The sequence below is a fragment of the Musca autumnalis genome, unplaced genomic scaffold, assembly GCF_047663935.1.
Source record: "Musca autumnalis isolate F117 unplaced genomic scaffold, ASM4766393v1 scaffold_2, whole genome shotgun sequence".
Classification (NCBI taxonomy): Eukaryota; Metazoa; Arthropoda; class Insecta; order Diptera; family Muscidae; genus Musca; species Musca autumnalis.
The window spans coordinates 95,992,818-96,018,459 of record NW_027411755.1 but is presented as its reverse complement, the minus strand read 5'-3'; the positions used below and the strand labels follow the sequence as shown (position 1 = coordinate 96,018,459).

The window sequence follows — 25,642 nt, the reverse complement described above, 5'->3', positions numbered from 1 at the left end:
TAGTTTTTCCAGTTCATTATTTCTCCAAATATTTTATTCTGACCATTATCTACAAATTTCAGAGGTCAGAAGAAGATTTGCATTGGTTTCAGACATATAGCCCCGAGTTGCTTTAAAAAGTCAATATTTAACAATGTTTAGATGAGGCCATAAAATCCAAGCTGGATCTGACTCAACAAAACGCAACTAGGGCTGTTATATTTTGGGTCTGTACTTTCACAAAATCCTCACTTCGAATTATTTGCACAAGATTGCCTTAAAAATGGTGCACAGGCTGGGGGTGAAAAATTCTTTTTTGGCGATGAATGTCGATTAAAATAATATGATGAACCCGGAAGGACAGTTTTGCCATGAGTTATAGCGAAATTAATTCTTTCTTGACAAACTATACATACCTACATGACAAAAAAACCTAGCGAAATTTTATCACGCCATAACTCAGAAGTTTGACCTATGGCAAAACTGTCCTGGTTTTAATGTCGGAATATCCGGTTCAAAAACTGAGATAAACGGATCTATCCTCCAAGAAAATTTTTTATTAACGTGTTCATCATTACAAGAGCTATTTGTGGTAAATATTTTAAAAGCACCCCAGATGTCAACATAAGCAATAACCAATTGTTACGTCTACATATCTATACATAACCAATAACGAATATACAGAAAAACAAATCATAGTTTAATTCTTAATTTAATTCAATAAAAACGGAACAAAATCGATTAGTTGCCAAAGAAAACAGTACCTAAAATATTCTGTGGAACATTTTTGTAGAATATTTGGATGCTGAAAAATCTCATCTTGTGGTACTTTCACTACGGTTCAGAAATAAAAGACGTATAGGACATTAAAGGCATTGAATTAGAAGAATGAAATGTTCTACAAAAAGATTCGCCAATCGATTTGACTGAAGACATGTCACCTCAAAACGAAGCTACGCCAAACAGAGATATGGAGCTATTTTCCCAAGTATTATAGGTTAAAAATCAAAAACTTCATCGCGCAATATCTCAGAAACTTGACCTATGGCGAAAATTTCCTTTTCGGTTCATAGTATCTCATTAATGGCTTTCATCTCCAAATTAAATTTTCCACCCCCAAAAATGCTGCTGCACAATGTAATAAGCTAATTAATTTTTGAAATGGATCTTATTTTTAAAGACACTCCTCTCGATATTTATCGCGCCCATAAGCTATTTTAGTTGGTCACCGTAGTATTTAGAGCTTTGTCAGGAAGCATGAACTTGTAAGTACTTCCATCTTGTCTGAAACGAATATAGTCCAAACAAATGTGGAGTCTAAAATCATTATTATGATGAGACCTATTTGTTTCGTATCCTAGTGTATATAATCTCGTAACCTTAAAGTCTGAGGCTACAATTATACTTCGGTGATGATAAGGAAAAAATAAAGTGACGCACACAAATTCATTTGTCTTCATTATTTTCTCATACTGTTTAGCAGCTAATTTGTCTAAAATAGGGTAACAAAATGTTGGCGATGCCAGTAAAACAAATTTCTAAATGGCTTTCATGATGTAGTCCGCGAAGGACCGACTCTTCATACATTTTATCCAATAGACATTTTTCCATATACTTCCATTCCCACAATACTCAACTCGTTATTTTTGTTGTTACAGAATGAGTTTTAAGCTTCGAGAGCTATATATAGTTCGAATATGACATAAATTTGGAGTATATTCATTATGGAATTCTCATTTGATAGTGGAATGATATGACATGAAGAAGTAATTCAGATTTCATTGGAAGTTTCTCTCAAAAACAGCATACAAACAAAAATTTTTCAAATATTTTCTTACATAACTTGTTAATGATGAACATTTTCTGTTCAGAAACTTAAGAAAAGTATAAGTTTTAATTTGAAACCTTCAAACATACAAACATTTTTATGAGAAAAAATATAATAAGTAGTTACAGTAGCTTAACAAATTTTGTTCGACCAAACCATTTCGGGGGGGGGGCCCGGGCCCCCTGTGCCCCCCCCTGCGTACGTCCCTGGTCACTACGAAACATATTAGTCCAATGTTACGACTATTTCTGTGCAATTTTTCGAAAACACTGCGCGTTGTGCCAGAAAAAAAATTAAGTTGTGCTTGAGCGGATAATGCCATGTTTGTCATGCTATATACCATGGAATAGAGGCATCCTTGAGCAGTTTTTCCACCAACTAACATTTGATATTGAATGAACACCTTGTCGCAAAAATGGATTTTTCTCGTTTGATCCTGTGTCGATCGGTGCTTCAAAAGACGTGTATGAAATGTTCCCAGGTGACGAATCATAGAACTATGGGTATGAGCCCGAGAAATACAAGCAATCGCCTGATGATGCTGTAAAAGCGTTCAAAAATCATGTTTTGAATGATAAAACATGCTGGAGTTTAAGGGGTTATCCCTAGTTTTGCAGACAAAAAAAAAAATTCTTTATGATTTTTTTAAAAAAATCTAACAATATTTTTAAGTAGATATTTTTTTAAATTTAAAGAGCACATTTGAAATACTATTGAAATTTTTTTGTTGAAAAATCTTACAGAATACGGGTGGAAAAACACGCAGTGTCGCCAGGAGTCATTTGACATTTTTTTTGGAAAGAGTGACAGTTTTTATACTAAGCGTACTCAAGACCGGTTGACATATGACCATGTGTTGGGTTGTTACAGTGGCTTGATTGAGACACCTCCAAAACATGGTTTTTGAACGCTTTTACCGCATCTACTGGCGACGAAAATCGTTGGACCCCGCCTTTTTTTGTTGATGTGCTGGAATCAGATGAAGTCATTGGATCCTCTGCCAGGGCCGTACGGCGCATGACCCATCAATTCCACGTTTTGTCCGGTCAAACAGGCGCTGCACGGTGGTCGAAAGCACTGATCTAGCGGCGCGAAATTAATAACTTAAAACGATTTGATATATGTTACTGAAATTTTGCACAAACACACCCTGTTTCTGTGGGTAATAATGTGCCAAATATGAACAATATTGGCTAATGTTTTGGTATAGCCCCCATATAACGGTACCTTCCGATTTTCCGTATTTGGATTATTTAAGACACATTTTCGTTGCAAATTAGTTGTTATTTTGTACTTAGGCTTCCTAGTGGTCACAAAATATTTCCACCAAAAATTATGAGCATAGGTGCACGTTTTGTCCCCATGTAACCGTACCTCCCGATTTAAGGTATTTTGAATATCATGACCACATTTTTCAACCGACTTGGCTGTTATTTTGCATTCCGTGTTATCAATGCGTGTAAAATCTTCTTACAAAACATTTTCAATGTGTATTTATGTTTTGATGTAGCCCCCTTTTATGGTACCCCCCGATTCACTGAATCTTCTTACAAAACATTTTCAATGTGTATTTATGTTTTGATGTAGGCCCCTTTTATGGTACCCCCCGATTCACGGAATTTTTACTTGTTATCCCATATTTATTGCCGGATTTAGTTATAATATGGTAGTTTAAGGTCTCCGGGGATAGAACTTCTCATTGCAAAAAATTCCCATGATAGTTCCATATTTTGATATGCTCACGTACAAATGCCCAGCTAAATTAGTATTAATTTCAAGCAAAATCCCATATTTTAAAAGTGCAGTTATCAGAAGATTTACAAATATTTGCAGCCCTAATGTGGTTATTCCGTATCCAAAGAGTTCAATTTAATTCCCCAAAAAATAATCGAACCCATGTTCGGCCAAGTTTACAAGATGCACTCTATGGAAAAACCGTGTAAAACAAAAAAAAAAAAACAAACCCTTATAAAAATTATTATTTTTTTAATTTATAGTTTTCTGTCATGAGGTACATATATAACTATGTACCTCATGACAGAAAACTATAAATTAAAAAAATAATAATAAAGAAAACTATTTTTTATAATTTAAGTCACACCCTCATCTATCAATTAAAAATAAATTATGTTCAGTTTTATTACGAATTTATTTAACATTTAAAGAAATATGAAGACAATTTTTTAGCAACAAATTTTTTAAAATCTCGTGCAGCAACATTTCTTGTATTTGATAGTAAATAACTGAGTGAATATTTACAACAACAAAAATTAAAAAACAAAATTTTTGTCAGCAATGTGTCTGTAATCGATACAATTTAAAATATTTCGCAATTTTCTAGTTTGATTTTTGGACTTTCGCGCCGCTAGATCAGTGGTTTCGACCAGTGTGCGCTGGTTTGAATCGATGTGTGAGAGCTCGCATTGTCATGATGCAGAACGATTCGTCTTCTCTTGTTTGTTTTTCGAATTCCTCAGGAGATAGCCGTATAGTCGAGACACGGTCAGTTTTGCCAAAGAAACAGGCGACCATTTGCTTCGAAGGTCTTCTTCCATGAACAGCTTTTGTTGGATTTGGCTCGCTTTCGAAGACCCAAACGGTCGATTCCTGTCTTGTTTCGAGCTCCTAAGCATAGATCCAATATTCGTCGTTTGTGACGATCTTATAAATGTATTTTGAAGCACCTCGATTGTTTTTATTCACAATTTCTTTGCACCACAATCCACAAGAGCCTTTTTTGAGCGATTTGCAAATTTTGCTGGATCTAGAGAGAAAAATCCATTTTTGCAACCAGGTGTTCATGGAATATCAAATGTTTGTTGGTGGAAGAAATGCCCAATAATGCCTCTATCTCACGATATAACATGGCGATCCTGCATTGTCCATTCACGTCTTAATTTTTTTCTTGCACAACGGCCGATTTTGGGCGACCCTCACGACCTTAGTTTTTTGCCGAATGTCGGCCACGATTAAATTCATTAAACTAGTTTTTCATAGTGCTATAGGATGGCCCTTTATCGGCATATAAAGATTTAATTTGATCGATGCGCTCATGTCGTGATTATCCACGTCTAAATTTGTAAAAAAAATATCGGACGAAAATGTTCACAAGTAAATTCCATTTTCTTGCAAAGTGATTTTTTCAAGCCACTTTAAACAACCCAACATATGGTCGTATATTAAAGTGTCCCGAGTACGCTTAGGGTAAAAACATTCAAACTTTTCAAAAAAGAATGTCACATGAGGCCTGGCGACACTGGGTGTTGTACAGCCCAGAAGGTTTTTTAGTGCCCCTCGTATTTTGGTAAAACATTTTTTTGTAAAAGCGTTTTGTGTTGCCAACGATAGCTCGAAAGCGATCTTGGTATATTTTTGTGGGCATTTTAAAAAACCTAATTATCTGTCTTTAAGCGTAACAGAATTTAAAAAATCTTTTTTAAGAAAATTGTGAACTGTCAAAGTCCAAATTTCGATTTTAACGGAAAAAATTTTAATTTTTCGTCAAAAAATCGGGAATTTTTTAAATCTGTCCACTTAAAGACAAGATTTTTATGTATTTAGTAAGCTCGCCAAAATATGTGAAGATCGGTCCATTCGTTTTCGAGCTATCGTTGGCACCTACTTAAAAAAGCGAATTTCAAGAAAACGCGTTTTACAGAAAACACAACGGGTTCTTCATATTGAACGGTCATATCGGTCATAGAGGTAACCCCTTAAGAAAACAATAAAACTATATTTGATGATAAATAATCGCGTTTTCTTTATTAGGCTCGAAACTTTACCACTGCTACTTTTTCACAACTAGGCCCATTATTACATCCTTTCGGTAATTAAATTTTGGTCGTTATCGGACAGATAATGCGATTTTTATTCTTACATGTTTGCTTTAAGAATAAGTGCAAGATAAATTAAAATGAACTTTGGGTTCCTTTTAAAATTTAAACTGGACCCGAGAGTATGCTGCACCAAAAGCAAGAGCAAAATGTCGGCAAATTCAAATCAACCAATCAGATTTAAGAAAACTTGAAGAATGCGGATTTTTTTGCTTAATTTTGCCATATTTTTACAAAATATAACATTTAGTTTAAATGGAAGATGTAATAACAAATCACTGGTAATGCGAACTTTATTCCTCACTTTTCTTAAAGTAATGGATAACAAAAATGGACTTTAAAGACAAGATGTAAGAACGGGCCTTACTTTCTCACATGCACAAAACCGAAAAGCAGCGTAATTTCTATATATTTTAGTCGAATAATATCAATCCACATTGCATTAGAAAAAGAACCGATACTATCGATTTCAAGAAATGCAGATCGACACCTTCCATCTTTTTGTCTATTATAAAGCAGTCTTCGACAGCCCTATACTTTCAAAGGTGTTACAAAACATGTCTGATTTTGGTATCCCTGCAAAGCACATTCGGCTTCGTAAGGTGGCATTAACTGATACTCGGTCCACAGTTAAAATAGGAAAGAACCTCTCCGAAGAGTTTATTACCAAAAGAGGTTTCAGACAAGGAGGCGGTCTGTCTTGCGATCTCTTCATCATCCTGTAGGAGAAGGTCATACGAGATGCGAAGATCAAAAGAAGTGGAACAATATACACAAACAGCCATATATATATATGTTCCTTGCTTATGCCAACGACATTGACATCATGGGTCGATCGGCCTGGCAGTAAACGGCGATAAAACTAAGTTTATGTTATCGACGCGTAATACGTCCACAGATCTCGCACCATCTGTGAATGTTGGCACATAAAATTTTGAGGTAGTAAAGGACTTCGTCTACCTCGGAACCGTTATAAACACACAAAAAAACATCAGTTGGAAATACGAAGAAGAATAGTGTTGGCCAACAGATGCTACTTTGGGCTAAGTAAGAAGTTTAAGAATAAAACCACATCTCGAAACATGGGTACTTGCGCAAGTTCACGCAAATCGGGAAGGCCACAGCTAAGTAAGTACTAACGATTTTCATCGATGTTTTTCCAGCTCTACTTTAAAGCTCATTTTTCCCTATTTAAATTCACATTGTCATCAGAGATGCACATGAAAAGATGGCGTGGCATGAGATTATCAGCTTGACCGTTGAAAAAAAAACCAAGTATTTTGAGATTTTTACGACGTTGTGTGTTCATTATTCTGCTCAATCTAACTCTGGGTCTATCTTCAGTTCCAGAAAAGTGTCTGTTTCGATGGGATGTAACCACAGGTCGACTGGAGTTAGATGAGTAGGTTTGTCAGGGCTGTCGAAAAGGTACTGTTTCGTGCGGGCCCATGCCGCATGCTGGGCAGATGTCAATAAGAATTAAATCGACTACAATATCCTGGGCGTAGTTGAGCCAAAACCAATCAGGTTTGCAGTGGCAACTCTTCAGCTGCGGTAGATGGGAGATGTGCTCCGAGGACTTCATTCACACTATATTTGTTGATGGCCTTAGCAACTGCGTTCGTGTGATTGTTATTTAAGCCTGCTTGATATGCCGGTTCATCTAGGGGTTCTCTCCTCTATCGTTGAACCTATGCCTCTAGATAGTGGATCTTCTTTTTTTTCAAAATAGTCTGGCTTAATTCCATTGTTGTTGTTTTATTAGTTTAAAACGACTAATTTATTAGTGGAAAAAGTTTGGCATTGTCTTCCCTGCCTTACCCCTTGGCGAACAATGCCAAACTTTTTTCACTAATAATTTAGTTGTTTTAAAATATTAAAACAAGAAAAATGAGATTATGCCAGACTATTTTGAAAAAAAAAAAACAAACAAAAATAAATTGCATCAGCTATCCCAATAAAAAACCAGTAAGGAAAGGATCAAAGTCGGGCGGGGCCGACTATATGATACCCTACAACACTGTGAATATGTAAAATATAAATCGGAGCTATATCCAGATCTTAACCGATTTTGATATAATTTGGCACATTTATTTCCAGACCGAATTCAGTCACACATTCCAAATATCATTGAAATCGGACTTATATAGCGTGTTTGGAGCAGCAAATACGCGAAATCGGCCGAAAATATATATGGGTGCTATATCCAAATCTGAACCGATTTCGATATAATTTGGCACATTTATTTCTAGACTGAATTTAGTCACACATTCCAAATTTCATCGAAATCGGAAATATATAGCGTGTTTGGTACAGAAAATACGTGAAATCGGCCGAAAATATATATGGGAGCTATATCCAAACCTGAACCGATTTCTATATAATTTGGCACACTTATTTCTAGACCAAATTCAGTCAAACATTCAAAATTTCATTAAAATCGGACGTATACAGCGTGATTGGTGCAGCAAATTCGTGAAATCGGGCGAACATATATATGGGAGCTATATCCAAATCTAAACGGATTTCGATATAATTTGGCACATTTATTTTAAGACCGAATTCAGTCACACATTCAAAATTTCATCAAAATTGGACGTATATAGCGTGTTTAGTGCAGCAAATACGTGAAATCGGGCGAAAATATATATGGGAGCTATATCCAAATCTGAACCCATTTTCACCAAAAGCATATCGTTCTTCCTATGACTAAAAAAGTTGTAGTCCCCAATTTTCAGCTGAATCGGAAAAAAATGCGACCTGTACGTTGCGAACAAAAATACACGGACAGACGGACGGACATGCATGAATCGACTCAGAAAGTGATTATATGTATATCCCCAAAAGGAACTATGGGTCTATTTCGTTTCCTTTTGTATTTTACATACAAATGCACAAAGACATAATACCCCTTACCACTGTGTGGTGTAGGGTATAAAAGTCAGTAGTAGCCGGTCAGTAGCGGGACCACCCTGCCCATTTTCCAGACTTCGGAAATAATGATGGTTGCTAGCGACAGAATGAGAACTTTAGTGAGATACTCCAATCCCGGCTCATCCGGCTGTTTCAGCATTAACATAGAGATTTTGTTAGGGCCCAACGCTTTGAATGATTTAGCGTTCCTGAGTTGTATCAGTACAAGTTTTGATATAGACCACCATAGAATGGTACCTCCCGATTTTCGGCATTTTCAGGGTTATAGCTGCGTTATTACCATTCGTTTATGGTAGAAAAAATTTCTGCAGAGAATTTTAGATGCAAGCAGGTCCACGTTTTGATCACTTTTCAATATTCTTCCCGATCAACAAACCAATATTAAGATTAGGATTAGTCTGAAAATTACAGATAAACAATCTTTGAGTGTATTTGTAATTTTCAATTTTGTAACATTGTCGTTTAGATTGTCACATACGTCGTATGTTACCCGCCCTAATAAAAACCATACACATGCAACACAAGCATTCCAAAAACTTCTTTATAAAAATAAACGCTGGCTCTCTCCCTGTGTGTTGGACTATTTTCTTTTAACTCGACTTGTTGTACCGAGTTAAGTGTGTTCGTGGTTCAACTTTAAAGGAGGACATTGACGCAATGGCTTCAATCGAGAAGACATGCGGGCGAGAGGGCGAATGGAAAACTGCTACTGCCATTCGGGACCTTATTCACAGCAATGATACGTTCTTCATCAACGTCATCATCAGCAACAGCAGTGCACATATGAACGAATGGGGAGGAACTCGGCTTATTCAAGTATGCCCTTCAGAAATTTCAAAAACCTTAACTTTCTGCAACATTTACGGCAAAGAGGCAAACAGGAAATTGCGAGGAACAAACTTGAGTATAACCATCAGTATCATCAACATCATCATAGGCATCGTCTGCATGAAAGTCGGGCCCTGTGTCCTCAACAGCATCATTACAAAAGATGAGTTATGAATGCTTTCATTTCACAAGTACTAAGCTCATACAAAGCACACATTCATTCCGACATGAGTAAGAGTGCTTTCTTACTCCCATTCATACACCTACATATATAGACGCATATATGGGCATTTCAGCTATTGTAGCTGCTGACGATGCTATTGTTGTTGGTTTAACTTGTAATGACAGGAGAATGGGCGTTTGTTTACTAGTGTGTGTTGGAGTTTGTGTGTGAGCACGACAATCATTGTGGGCACTCCCGCCCTCCACTTCTTAGTAGTGTGTCTGTCAGCACGAGGCTGAACACATGCTAAAAAACATTTTCGACATATTAACATTTTATAAAAGCTGGAAGTACATGCACTTCAAACATTTTCCTCTTTTCTCATTTTGTTTTCTTCTGGTGGAAGAAGACGAAATTAAAAATAAACATTTTTTCTATTCGTACAGGGAACCAATGAAAATATTAGATACAGTGTGACTGGCAATGCTAAGCTTGTTTTTCGGGAATGTCTAAAGGTTCTTAAAACTCTGGAAAAATTCTATACGAAATAAGTATCTATATTTCCCAACCTGGTAATTTTAACTATGTGTGTGACTTTAAAGCCGTTAATATGTGACTGTGCATCATACAATTACTTCGCAAAAATACTTGTACACCTCACCTTGTATTTATACCCTACATCACATGTGAAAATGGTATTTATTATAAGTTTGCTTTTTTCGAAAATGCATGCCTTGTGTTATCCCAAAATTCATATCTCAACGAGATAACGCGTGGTTCAACTTTAAAGGAGGAATAGACCAAAATCAAAACGAAGTATGAAGTATGGTTTGCAGACTAAAACTTTTGTGTGAAAATTGGTAAAAACATTTAAACCAACGTGAGTTATAATTGGAAGACGATCTTTCGATCTTTCTATTGATGTACATGGTCAGATAACAGAGTTACAGCCTAGTATATACAGGGACCCCACAATTTAATTGTGTGTTGTTTAACCATATTCACGTAGAGGTCGCAAAATTAGGTCAATACTGACAAAATTTTGTATGAGGCAAAATTTCTGGTCTGATGCCATTAATTTTGGATAATGATCGGGTAGTATTCAGCGGGTGATGTTGACCATAACTTTTGTGAGAAAAATATCGAAAACAACATATACCTTCCGTGCTACAAAATGTCGCAGTCATGATAGACAATTTTTCATATAATGATAGAGAAAATCCCAATTTTTAAATTGATGCAAATTGCAAAGATTTACGGACTCTTGAAGTTTTTGTGCTACCTTTGGTAAAACGAAGTGTAATACTCCGAAACATTGGTCGTTCTTTCTTTAGTTGATTTGGTATAAACTACTGAAAACAATTTCTAAATGTCTTTCGATATTTTTCTCTCTCGCTTTTCCTTCGGTAAAAATTTTCCTTAACCGCACTTAAATAAAAATGTTGATCATTTGTTTGGGTGGTACCTTAACCCACTTTTGAACGTAAACTAAGTATGGACAAACTATTTCGAGATCAAAAGTTTGGACAAAATCGGTTGCTCGGTTTATAGGATATTGCGCTTACCATATCAGCGAATATTTTCGAACTTTTGTGGGGGAGGAACCTATAAGCACCATTTTCGAATTTCGTCTAATATTGGTATTACCAACAAGTGGACGTATGTATGTCCGCAATTTTTGTTTGATAAGTTTTTAAACCACTTTGAAACCGAAATGCGTCCGAATACATTAAAGCGGGCGGAACCGTTTTATGAGGGCAATTCCAAAACGCTCGCACATAAACGAGGCGTGGATAAATGAGTGGCTACCTAGCGCATGGACGAAAGGCACCATAATTAAACTGCCGAAAAAAGGTGATCTGAAACAATGCGATAACTGGCGGGGAATCACCCTGCTTAACGCCGTTTATAAAATTATTGCAATTATAATAAATGACAGACTGCAACCCATTGAAAAAACGTTGCGGGATGAACAGGCTGGGTTCCGCCCACATCGAAGCTGCGTCGACCAGACAAACATCCTGCGCGTAATAATAGAACAATCTATAGAATGGCGAACACCACTCTATCTCGTCTTCATAGATTTTCGAAAAGCGTTCGATTCTATTAAACGCAATGCAATTTGGTCCGCATTACAAAAAAGGCGTGTGCCGCCAAAAATTATAAATATCATAAAATCAATGTATAATAACGCAACTCTTCAAGTAAAACATAACAACTTAATGAGTGAGCCTTTCACAACTAACGCTGGGGTGAAGCAAGGTTGTCCCTTATCCCCGTTACTTTTTGCGGTAGTTCTCGACGAAATCATGGAGAAGATATGTTCGAAGAAAAGAGGTATTATTTGGACTCTCCATCGACATCTAGAAGACCTGGACTTTGCCGATGATATTTGTCTTATGTCGCACAAGTTTACCGACATGCAAGATAAAGTGAACGAGCTTGTTCTTCTAGCCAAAGATGTTGGCCTCGAAATTAATACAAAGAAGACACATGCAATGCGCATAAATTATTCAAATGACAACCACATACAAATTAACAACGCAACAATACAATATGTGAAATCGTTTTGCTATTTAGGATGCTTCATGGATATTGACGGAGGAGTGGAAGAAGATGTCAACAGTAAGCTAAATAAAGCCAGATCTGCGTTTGGTCGCCTTAGCAAAACATGGAGGTCACAACATCTCTCGCTCCAAACAAAACTGCGCTTATTCAACGCATGCGTAAAACCAATTTTGCTATATGGGAGCGAAACCTGGCTCTTTTCAAACGGAATAATTCAAAAACTACAAGCCTTCATAAACATATGCTTAAGAAGAATTTGCGGCATCTTTTGGCCAAACACAATATCTAATCTTGAATTGTGGAACAAAACCAATGAAGAACCAATAAAACGCCAGATTACAAGAAGAAAATGGAAGTGGATAGGCCACACACTTCGAAAAGATGCTGGTAGCATCTCCAGATCTGCCCTAGATTGGAACCCCCAAGGCACTAGACGTCCAGGAAGGCCCAGAAACACGTGGCGCAGAACAGTTTCTATGGAACTTAAAAGATTAAACATGTCCTGGCAAGAAGTTAAATTTATATGTAATAATAGAGAAGAATGGAATTTTCTTGTAAATGCCCTATGTTCCCAGGTGGAATGAATAAAGGAAAAAAAAAAAAAAAAAAAAAAAAAAAATTCCAAAACGTGAACTTTTGACGTTTGCTGACCACTGAGAACCCTAAATGCCAAAATGCAGCCAATTTAGCCAGAAAATGTATATGATGACTTCCAAATACTCGAAATTGGGCATTATCTTTATATAGGGACTATCCCAAAACGTAGATCTATGTATGTATGTGTACCACTTCGACTATATGTGGCTTATTCGGTCTGAAAATGTAGCAAAGACGTCAAAATATTTGAAATCGGGCGATACCATTATATGGGGGCTATACCAAAACATCACGAACCTATGTATGTCCACAGTTCTTTGTTGATAAGATTTTGGACCACTAGAAACCCCAAATGTAAAATTATAGCCAATTCGGTTTGAAATTGTAGCGAAAAAAACTTCAAAATACCTGAAATCAGGTGGAACTGTTATATGGGGCCCATTACAAAACGTGGACCTATGTCCACAATTTGTGGTGGAGAACATCTCTTCGAACCTCAAAGCCAAATTATGGCTTATTTGGACTGAAAATATAGCAAATAACTTCAAAATACCTGAAATCGGACGGTACCGTTTAGGGAGTCTATACATATACAAAACATGGACCACAATTTTTAGTCCACTAGGATCCCAAACTTATACCAAATTCAGTCCGAAAACGGATGTACAAATGTCAAAAACTGTACAAATGTCAAAATACTTAAAATTGGGTGTACGCTGATATCTGGGCTATTTTAAAACATAGACCCATATCTACAATTTTTGGTGGAGAAGTTTGTTGACCACTAGGAACCCTAAACGCCAAATTATAGCTAAGTCGGTCTGAAAGTGTAGCTAAAAACGAAAAATACCTTAAATTGGCGGTATACCAAACCGTGGACCGATATAGACCTTCTTCGAACTTCAACTGCCTGCAGACAAAAGACGCATCTTTCCAAAATTTTAGCCTGATCAAGAATATATACTACATAGGGTGGCAAATGGTTATTTCGATGCGTTACAAACGGAAAACCAAACTTTATATACGCTCCATACAATGGTGGAGTTTTTAAAAATACATATTTTTATACCCTACACCACATTGTGTGGTGGGTATTATACGTTGGTTTTGGAAATAATGGTCGTAGACCCCGTATATACCAAAATGAATGTCTCGACGAGCTGAGTCGATCTGGCTATGTGCGTCCGCCCGTCTGTCCATCTAAACCTTGTAATCACGTTACAGGTCGCAATTTTAATCCCATCGTCACCAAATTTTGGGTGTTGATGAAGGTTCCCGAGGGGAAAAAGCCTATTGATTTTGGTGACGGTCGGATAATATTCAGGGGTCGGAATGGGCAGAAAGCTTATTTGGAGAAAAAGTCAACGTTTTATTTCAAAGCGAATATCTCCGCTTCTATATGGGGTATATCAAAAGCAAAACCTGCTAATGAAAGTAGAAAATATCACCTTTGAACGATGTATAGAAGGTTGTCGTAACAACGAAGATATAGCAATAGGCGCTAATAGAACACAACTTTTCATTTTTGCGATGTTAATAATAATGACGAATATTAAGCTTCGGTTGGGGACCTTCCAAAAACAAAGTCCGACTATGCAAGTAGAAAATCCTATCTTTACAATGATGTAAAGCAGGTTGGCGGAGGTGGCCAAGTAGCGGAGATATCGCAATAGTCGGAAATACATCCCATTTATTATTTTTTTTGTAATCACGCTACACGCCGCAATTTTAATTGGATCGTCACGAAATTTTGGGTGTTAATGGGGGTCCCACAGAGGAAAAAACCCATTGATTGTGGTATTGGTCGGATATTATTCAGGGGTCGGAATGTGAAAAAAAAACTTATTTGGAGAAAAATTCAACGTTTTATTTCAAAGCGAATATCTCTCTGTAAGAGATATATCGAAAACAAAACCTGACAAGGAAAGTAGAAAATATCACCTTTACAACGATGTTAAGTAGGTTGTCATAGGTGGTCAAACAACAGAGAGCAATAGTCGCTAATGCTTCCCTTTTTCAATTTTTTGTGCAATCACACCACAGTTCGGAATTTTGATCTGATCCAAACGAAATTTTGGGGGTTGATGGGGGTCTTACAGAGAAAGAAGCCTTTGGATGATTGGTGTATATCCCACTTTTCCATTTCTTATTTAAATGCGTTTCAAAATAAATTGACCAGTGTTAATGAAGAGCAAAGGCGCTAAGCTATCCCAATTTTAATATTTTGAATTTTACAAGTCAAAAGCGTATGCACAGAGATAGTGGTGTAGGGTATCACATAGTCGGCCCCGACCCGACTATATCCTTGGCTCACTTGTTTATTATTGTTTATGCTTAATGGCTTCCAATGAAAATTTTGGTCAATACATTTTGAGTTTCTTTTCTCTTTTACCAAAATCTCACTCTATAATTGAAAAATCCAATAAAATTATTATCAATTACTGATCTCTGGAGTGCTACGAACAAATCGGGTAATTGACAAAGTCGACCCACCTTGACCTAAATTTATGAAATTAAAAAAATGTTGTGTAGCGTTGCATTAGCTATTTTAAAGGGTTTTTAGTTGATTTTATATGAAATATTGACACAAAGTATATAATTTCAATAGAGAGATATAACTTTGAAATTTGGAACAGAGTATGTATAATAAATTAGTCTTTGGATGTTTAGAATTGAGATGAACCATATCAGAACACGTTCAGTATAGTCCCCATACAAAAAATCCGGCTGGTATTTTGATGTTTTTAACCAAATTCTCCTACAGAATTGACGCAATAACTAAAAAATCTTTCAAATGAATATTACCCATTTAGGTTTACGTTTTAATGTATCCCAGAATTTTTAACCACAGTAGCTCATATTTGGCATTTTCGATTCTATTTCAAAGATTTTCTGTATATCTTCTTCTTTAAAGTACATATCCATATATAACACACCAACTTCAGTCCCATTAAAAAAGTTTTGTCTTATTTTTGCCTTATTAAGTTATCAATTGAACACATTTTTACCGCGAGGACTGATTCTGATAAGAAGATCTATTTAAAAACCCTATTAATGTTAATTGTATACCAATAACACTGTGCTACAGTGAAAATTTGCAGGGGTTCTAATGCATAAATTCGGTTTTGTGGGAGTCCACAGAAGACGAAAATACCTTTGGTTTCTTTGGGTCACTTCGGTTTTTCATTTTATAACGGTAAATGTAGTGAAAAATTGGCTTTCTTGGATTTTCAACTTTAAACGGACATTACTTCTTTTTTCCACAACCGATTTGCACACACTGTTTTTCATTATAAAGGGGAGAGTAATGCCTTTCGAACAGGCCATAGATTTTTAAAATCGGTTACCAAATGGCTAATTAATAGTGGTTTAATTGTGACAAAAACGCATTAAAAAACAGTAAAATGTTTTTCCTTGTGCTCTAGGCTGCGTAAATGACACCTAACAGTATAATTATTTACAGTTAGCAAGTATGAAATTTAGTTGGCTTTCCAAAATGGGAAAAACCAACAAACTCCGTGGAAAAATGAATGCGTTATGGCATTTTTTGTGTTTCAACTTTTTGGCTTTTTTCATATTTTCCTTTATAAAACATTGATACCTTGTGCGCAATTGTTAACCAGGATAATCACAATTAGAATCATACAAGCTAAGATACCCATCTTTTATAAAGGAAAATATGAAAAAAACCAAAAAGTTTAAACACAAAAAATGCCATAACGCATTCATTTTTCAACCGATTTCGTTGGTTTTTCCCATTTTGGAAAGCCAACTAAATTTCCTACTTGTTAACAGTAAATAATTGTACTGTTAGGTGTCGTTTACGCAGCCTAGAGCACAAGGAAAAATATTTTACTGTTTTTTAATGCGTTTTTGTCACACTTAAACCACTATTACTTAGCCATTTGGTAACCGATTTTAAAAATCTATGGCCTGTTCGAAAGGCATTACTCTCCCCTTTATAATGAAAAACAGTGTGTGCAAATCGGTTGTGGAAAAAAGAAGTAATGTCCGTTTAAAGTTGAAAATCCAAGAAAGCCAATTTTTCACTACATTTACCGTTATAAAATGAAAAACCGAAGTGACCCAAAGAAACCAAAGGTATTTTCGTCTTCTGTGGACTCCCACAAAACCGAATTTGTGCATCAGAAATCCTGCAAAAAAATTTTGTCCACTTTTGTATCACAGTGTAATTAATTGAAATAAATAACTCCAAAAAAAGAATAACTCGAATCCGCGAGTGCAGATTGGACTTGTACCGAACTATTGTAAGAAAATAATATTCTTTTATCCCATAAAACACCAAAACTTTACTATTTTACCAGAAGTGTTAGAGTTCATGCAAGACAACTAAAAAATTCAGAAAATTACATTATTCTTGCAGGATCTGGAACAGACATTTAGAAAAAAAACAGAAAACATTTTTATCAGGAGTCGGGCGATACCAACTACGACTCATAGACTCCGAATTCTACTCGCAGTACTGTACTGCAAAATTTTAGCTAAGTCCTGACAAAATAGCTTAAGTCGAAAAACATCAACTGATATCCCAATGGTTGTTGTTCCGCCTTATTTCTATCTTAATTGTACGATTAGATATTTATGAACTCGATGACATTTAAAACTGTCCAAGGACTATGAATTCTGTCGGCACAGCGGAGGCAAACTTATGAAAATTCATAACTTTTGTTTTCTCGAAAACAATTTAAAATGGTGCCAAGCCGTCATTTTAGTTGGTCATGGTAAGATTTAGAGCTTTTAAACCGTTATGTCAGGAAGCATGGACTCACCCACGAAAAATATAATATCGCTGCATTGGTCAAAATGTCCAATGGATTCTTGAACAGCCCTTATATTGTACTTATATTGAAATTTTGTTAGGGAGGTATCCGAAGATGTTGTCGCATATAGACCCTCTTGGTACTTGATTTACATATGTACGTCCGGAAGTAATTTTAGGATGTTCAAAATTTCGGTGAAATCTGATATTGAAATTTAGTGTGGGAGGTACCTGAAGGAGTGAACCGATATAATCCATATCCGGACCTAATCTATGTCTCGAAGAAATCGATTTGGACCTTCTAGAGCTATTGTGCGCACCATTTTAGCGAAACATTTTGTAGTCTTGTGGGAAAAAAGGAGTGGACCGATATGACTTAAAGTTCGGTTGATCCGTTTGAGAGTTCTCATGCGCTCTTGCCAGACAGACGAACGAACTGGGCTAAATTTGAACCGGCTTTTGTCGAAACATATGAGAAGTCAAAGGCCATTATTTCGATTAGGTACATTTTTATCGTTAGCCTAAAGGCCGAAATTACAGCAGATTTTAATACCATTTAACCAATGTTTGAGCATTAATTTCGTTTATGGTTGTTTTCAGCTACAACTTTGTTAATGATAGGAAAAAATTTTGTGGTGGGTATGCTACTTATAGCAGATATTAGCACTTTATGACGCACAACAATAATTGTTTCTCCATTAAATAAATAATAAAAAAAATAAGGTAGTAAAACAATTTTCTAATTGGTTTTAGAGATATACTCCACGGAAAACTCTTGATATATCGACCATTTTGTCCAGTAAACATGTCTTTTCAGGCACTTCCAATTTGCACAATACTAAACTCGCCAGGGCCCCCCTGCGTACGTCCCTGGTTGGTGGTATCTTTCACCATATTTTTAGATAAGATTAGATAATTTAGGCATTTGGGGTATCCGTGGTCGAAAAAATTTCCACGTAAAATTGTGAAAGGAAACTAATTATTTAATTTTGGAGGGTATAAAAAGTTCAACCCGGTCGAACTTAACGACTTTTTACTTGTTTTAATTTTGTTTTTCATGTCCATATATTGTTATTTATTCAAAAGTTCCATCGTTAGAGTTACAGGTAAAACAAATTTCCACAATCTCCGTACTCGGAAAATCTAAATTCCTTACAATAAGGGAAATGCACGTTAAATGTACATTAGGGTGACCCATAAAAACAATTTTTGTCCATTTGATCCAAAAACCTTATATATGATATTTCATGGCGATCGGTTAACGTTAACCCGTGCCAACCTTGCAATCTCTGTTTCCATAGTAATTTGTATGGGGCCAAAGCGCATTTTCACCAAAATTATCTTAATGCCAGTTAATAACACTGTGCTACAGTGAAAATTTGCAGGGGTTCTAATGCATAAATTCTGTTTTGTGGGAGTCCACAGAAGACGAAAATACCTTTGGTTTCTATGGGTCACTTCGGTTTTTCATTTTATAACGGTAAATGTAGTGAAAAATGGACTTTCTTGGATTTTCAACTTTAAACGGACATTACTTCTTTTTTCCACAACCGATTTGCACACACTGTTTTTCATTATAAAGGGGAGAGTAATGCCTTTCGAACAAGCCATAGATTTCTAAAATTGGTTACCAAATGGCTAATTAATAGTGGTTTAAGTGTGACAAAAACGCATTAAAAAACAGTAAAATGTTTTTTCTTGTGCTCTAGGCTGCGCAAATGACACCTAACAGTACAATTATCTACAGTTAGCAAGTAGGAAATTTAGTTGGCTTTCCAAAATGGGAAAAACCAACAAAATCCGTTGAAAAATGAATGCGTTATGGCATTTTTTGTGTTTCAACTTTTTGGTTTTTTTTCATATTTTCCTTTATAAAACATTGATACCTTGTGCGTAATTGTTAATCAGGATAATCACAATTAGAATCATACATGCTAAGATACCCATCTTTTATAAAGGAAAATATGAGAAAAAACCAAATAGTTGAAACACAAAAAATGCCATAACGCATTCATTTTTCAACCGATTTCGTTGGTTTTTCCCATTTTGGAAAGCCAACTAAATTTCCTACCTGCTAACTGTAAATAATTGTACTGTTAGGTGTCATTTGCGCAGCCTAGAGCACAAGGAAAAACATTTTACTGTTTTTTAATGCGTTTTTGTCACACTTAAACCACTATTAATTAGCCATTTGGTAACCAATTTTAGAAATCTATGGCTTGTTCGAAAGGCATTACTCTCCCCTTTATAATGAAAAACAGTGTGTGCAAATCGGTTGTGGAAAAAAGAAGTAATGTCCGTTTAAAGTTGAAAATCCAAGAAAGTCCATTTTTCACTACATTTACCGTTATAAAATGAAAAACCGAAGTGACCCATAGAAACCAAAGGTATTTTCGTCTTCTGTGGACTCCCACAAAACAGAATTTGTGCATCAGAAATCCTGCAAAAAAATTTTGTCCACTTTTGTATCACAGTGTAATTGTGGCTAAAAAACGATTTCTACAAAAAATTTTTAACGTTAACCGAACGCCATGGAATTTCATATATAAGGTTTTTGGATCTAATGGAAAAAAATTAGGTAGGAAATCCAAAAAAATCGTTTTTGGGTCACCATAATTTACACACATACATGTGTACACAACGAAGCATAATATCCAAGATGAAAATTGAACATGTGATGGGAGTTTAAATGTGTATACTCGTACGAGTATTGTGATGTTGACACAGAAAAACAGTCCAGACTGGAATATGAAGGAGGTTGAAAGTTAAATCTTGCAAAGAAATTTTATTTTAGACTTTTACAAAAAACATTCGAATTTCGAACATGAAATATAATATGAAGTTAGGTTTTTAAATGTACTAGTAATAAGTATTGACTGATATATTGTCGTTTAAGGTAAATGATTCAAATATTATTAAATGCATTTATTTTACAACCTTTTTGAATTAGAACAAAAACGTGATAATGCGGGGGTAAAATTTTCCACTACGTCGTCAGCTAAAGATTAAGAAAGGTACCAAAAATAGTACTTTATAAAAAAATGTGGAACTTTCATCACTGCAACTGGGTAAGAATATAATACTACATACACACATCTGTATAAACATGCACATACATGTATGTATGCATTAACATGTGTACGCGTATGACTTTGGGGCGATGGGTGAAAGCGTGTCGTTGACGTTGATGACAAAATTGCACAGCCCATCGAGTTTGAGTAGATTACACTCAGGTCCCAAAACGTTTGCGGCTTGTCATCTAAAGTAATACGTACTTGTGTTAGAAGGTTGGTAAACTCCGGCGTCAATGACAACACCACAGCCACATACACAAATTTGCCCATTTGTCTCCCCTGCCTAAGAATGAATGTTTGCAATTGCACATTCTCTTATCTGTCAGAAATTTTCCATTTAGGATTTGCATCATCATTAATTTTGCTTGCAGATCATCGTGATAAGGAACAAACAGCTTCTCTTTTACGCCCCCTATTCTTTAGATGCTGCTGATGACAGGAAATCTATGCAAACAAAAGACAAGGGGAGCAATGCATTTAGACATCCATCCATTCATGACGACGGCGACGATGATGTCATTAGGGAAGTTGGTGATGAAGACGATGATGGAAGTGAATGCCTTTGCCACGTTACAAAACGATGATTATCAGTTAAAAAATATCATGTTAAATTGTTTAATGTATAAGCAATTATATTGTCAAAGGCGTTCGAAACTCAAAACCTTGTAGCCTTCTTTTTTTTTTTTTTTTTTTTGAATGAGCGAGTAAAATGCGAAGGGGTTTGCGAACGTGTATTATTGGTAATTGCTAATAATACTTACCAGCTATAGCTAGGATAAATGCAATACTAATGCACCAAAGACATCTGGTCATTATGGAATTATGGAGTGGAAGAATCTCGTACCATCCCGCTCTGTGATTTTCTCTATTTTTTATCTGGAAATAGCTTGTGTTTTCTCGTTGTTTTTCCTGACGTCCATTCTTTTCTTGAATAGTCCACATGCTTTCAGTAATTTCAACTTCCATGTGCACTAATTAGCCGAAATTGTCAAACCTGCATATTTTGTTAGAACTTTGTTTGCTGAAAAGAAAAATGAAAACATTGCTACATTAAATTTGTAAGGAAAATGTAAATATTGCTCGGTGTCAACTATATCATAACCCCTACCCCATTGCCGTCGTTTGTACAAATCATATATCGTCTGCTTGGTAAGAAAATTTAGTAAGTTCACTTTTCATGTAAACTGAGATTTTGTTAGAGAATGACAGTACAACTGAAATAACTTCACATGAGACAAAGGAAATTATATTATGTTGCGTTCTGCCATTTGTTTCACATTTGCCAGAAAATGTCGTAAGTCATATTTCGATACGAAAAGGTCGTAAGTCCTCAATAAAAGAATACTGTCGCTAATGAATTCTCGTTATATAGTTAGTCGTTAAAAGTACATCCCTCACATTTGGATGGTAATTAGAGTTATACCAATCTAGTTCCATTGAATGATCTAGTTCACCTCGTAGTTTCAGTCGTCCACATCGTTTGTATGAAAAAAAAGTGTTTTTACGAAGTTACATATTTTAGTTTGTATGACATTACTCATAATTTCTGGAACTAGGACAGTGAACTAGGAACTAGATTGCAGAACTCTTATAATATTTAGCCGACCCAAGGGACCAAAACTTTTACGTAAAAAATCACTAAATTTCAAGTCAATTTACCAAAAATAACTACATGCTTAGATGGACACTAGATGAAAGTGGGGAGTTTTAGACTTGTCTTAAATAAAGCATATTGAATGGGAAAGCGATACAAACAAACCGAAACAAACAATCTGGCTCGGAAGTGAGGGATTTTGGGGTTAACATTTTTAACAAATATTTTTAGTAACATCAAAAAATACCACATTTAGTGGTGCCTTTACTTTGACGTATCAAGCTTTTTGTAGAAAATTAACTTATGTTGAGACTGAGGTATGGGGTATTGAAACTCGCGATCAGTTTTACTATACCATAACTTTTGACCGCATTTCGGTAAAATAAACTGTTTTAGCCCGATTCACCGAGGGTTTTCTTAAAATAATAATTTGAGCGGAAGCTGTGGTCGTACTAATGTAAAGGAAATTATATCGGAAAAAATCGTTGAAGGAAACGAGTTTCACTATGTTATTTTCCAATTAGTGGTTTTACAACACAATGTAGAGCTTAATACTCAAAGGAGAAGCTAAAGAGTACACTTCAAAGTTGAAGTTTCTCATGTATGACTTTTTAATATATCCACTTATCTACCTCAAACGGATGCTGACATTTTGAAGACTGAAAAATGGGGTTTTTTGAATTTTTGCTCTAATCGGGACGCGCAGCTGGATTCCCTAAAGGCTTATTACTTGATTGTAGTTCTCGAGATTTCGCATTTTTAATGTATAATATGTAGGTGTAGCCCTCACAGGATCAAAGTAATCTGCGCCCAAATTTTTGTGCGTAAATTTTTTCTCAAAAACCTATTTTTTTGGTTTAAAACTTACAAACAAAATATAAACAAGTTAAAAAGCGTTAAGTTCGGCCGGGCCGAACTTTTCATACCCTCCACCATAAAATATTCTGAACTAAAATGGAATATTAAGTTTTCATTCCTCATTCGTTAAGTGGGTACGTTAAAATGTCAGATAATGAACATAAAAAGCTTCATTCGGGAGGCCCTTTTTTATGGAGCCTATATCTAACTATGTATGTTGACAATTTTTGGTGGGCTAGAAATTGGGAGGTACCTATGTTGACAGTTTTTGATGGGAGCCTTTAATGTCAAATAACTTCTAATTCGGTTAAAAATTGCAGCTAGAATCCTCAAAATACCGCAAATAGGTACATAACGTGGAAACTTCAAATGTCATTAACATGTGGGCTATACGAAAATATGAACTTGATTGAACAATTTTTGTTGGCTTTTAAATTTCAAATTACAGAAAGTTCGTCCAAAAAATAAAGCTAAGGTACGGAAAATCGGGAGGTTTGTTTTGGGGCTATACCAAAACATGGACCTACGTTAGTTAAACATTTTAAGTAAAATCCTCAAAGTACCGAAAATCGGGAAGTATCGTTATATTGGGGCTATGTTGAAAATTGTTGATGCAGATGTGTGGTTACCACTACAACCTTCAAATGTCAAATTACAGTTAGTTCGGTTAAAAATTGTAGCTGAAATTGCAAAATTACTGAAAATTGGGAGGTACCGTTATATGGGAGCTATATCCGAACATGGAACTATGTTGACAATTTTTGATGGAGAGGTGTGGTGACCACTAGGAATTTCAAATGTCAAATGTTCAAATTACAGATAATTCGGTTAAAACCTGTAGGTAAAATTCTCAACATAATAAAAAAATAAGAACCCTAAATATCAAATTATAGCTAATTTGGTCTAGAAATGTGACTTAAAACGTCAAAATACCTGAAATCGGGCGGTAACGTTTTGTTATATAAGTTTATTGACACTTAAGAACCCTAAATGTCAATTTTATAGCTAAATCGGTCTAAAAATGTACCTAAAAACGTCAAAATACCGTAAATCGGGGGTACCGTTATATGGGGGCTATACCAAAACGTGGACCTACGTCAACAAGTTTTCATATATAAGTTTATTGACACTTAAGAACCTTAAATGTCAAATTATAGCTAAATCGGTCTGAAAATGTAGCTAAAAACGTCAAAATACCGTAAATCGGGGGTACCGTTATATGGGGGCTATACCAAAACGTGGACCTATGTCCACAAGTTTTCTTATTTAAGTTTATTGGCACATAAGAACCCTAAATGTCAAATTATAGCTAATTTGGTCTAGAAATGTGACTTAAAACGTCAAAATACCGTAAATCGGGGGTACCGTTATATGGGGGCTATACCAAAACGTGGAACTATGTCCACAACTTTTGTTATATAAGTTTATTGACACTTAAGAACCCTAAATGCCAAATTATAGCTACATCGGTTGAAAATGTAGCTAAAAACGTCAAAATACCGTAAATCGGGGGGTACCGTTATATGGGGGCTATACCAAAACGTGGACCTATGTCCACAACATTTGTTATATAAGATTATTGACACTTAAGAACCATAAATGCCAAATTATAGCTACATCGGTCTGAAAATGTACCTAAAAACGTCAAAATACCGTAAATCGGGGGGTACCGTTATATGGGGGCTATACCAAAACGTGGACCTATGTCCACAACTTTTGTTATATAGGTTTATTGACACTTAAGAACCCTAAATGCCAAATTATAGCTACATCGGTCTGAAAATGTACCTAAAAACGTCAAAATACCGTAAATCGGGGGGTACCGTTATATGGGGGCTATACCAAAACGTGGACCTATGTCCACAACTTTTGTTATATAGGTTTATTGACACTTAAGAACCCTAAATGCCAAATTATAGCTACATCGGTCTGAAAATGTAGCTAAAAAGGTCAAAATACCGTAAATCGGGGGGTACCGTAATATGGGAGATATACCAAAACGTTAACCGATATATCACATCATCGAACTTGACCTGCCTGCAAACAAAAGACGCATTTTCCCAAAATTTCAGCGTCCTATCTCCATTTTTGTGGATGCTAGAGTGATTACCACAGACGGACGGACGGACGGACGAGCACAGATCGACTCAGAATTTTACCCTGATCAAGAATATATATACTTTATAGGGTCGCAAATAAGTATTTCAATACGTTACAAACGGAAAAACAAACTTAATATACCCTCCATACTATGGTGGAGGGTATAAAAATCTAAACTGATTGTTACAAGGGCTGCACGATAACTTTTTGGTTTAACAATAAAAACGGGAATATTTACCATCAAGAATAGTTTTCTTGTTTTCTTAAGCAGTCTCCAGCATAATTTATACACTTTTTCATGCGCTCAAAGCAATTATTGAAGCGCATTTTACCCTCCGATAGAGATACCTCCCAAACATGATTTTTGAACGCTTCAACAGTATCTTCTGGCGACGAAAATCGTTGGCTACTCCTTTTTTTCTTGACGTGTGGGAATCAATAAAGCCAAAGTCAGGGCTGTACGGCGGATGACTCATCAATTCTACGTTTTGTCTAGTCAGGAAAGC

At 35.7% G+C, this 25,642-nt stretch overlaps 1 protein-coding gene across 1 annotated transcript in view; it reads right to left on the bottom strand.

Annotated features, from left to right (window-relative positions):
- LOC141394316 (cell adhesion molecule Dscam2-like) overlaps positions 1-25,642 on the bottom strand; it is a 192,738-nt gene that overhangs the window by 114,457 nt on the left and 52,639 nt on the right. Inside the window, 1 exon segment of the mRNA XM_073968569.1 lies at positions 21,346-21,605. Coding sequence (XP_073824670.1) covers positions 21,346-21,550 — 205 coding nt within the window. The 5' untranslated portion in view covers positions 21,551-21,605.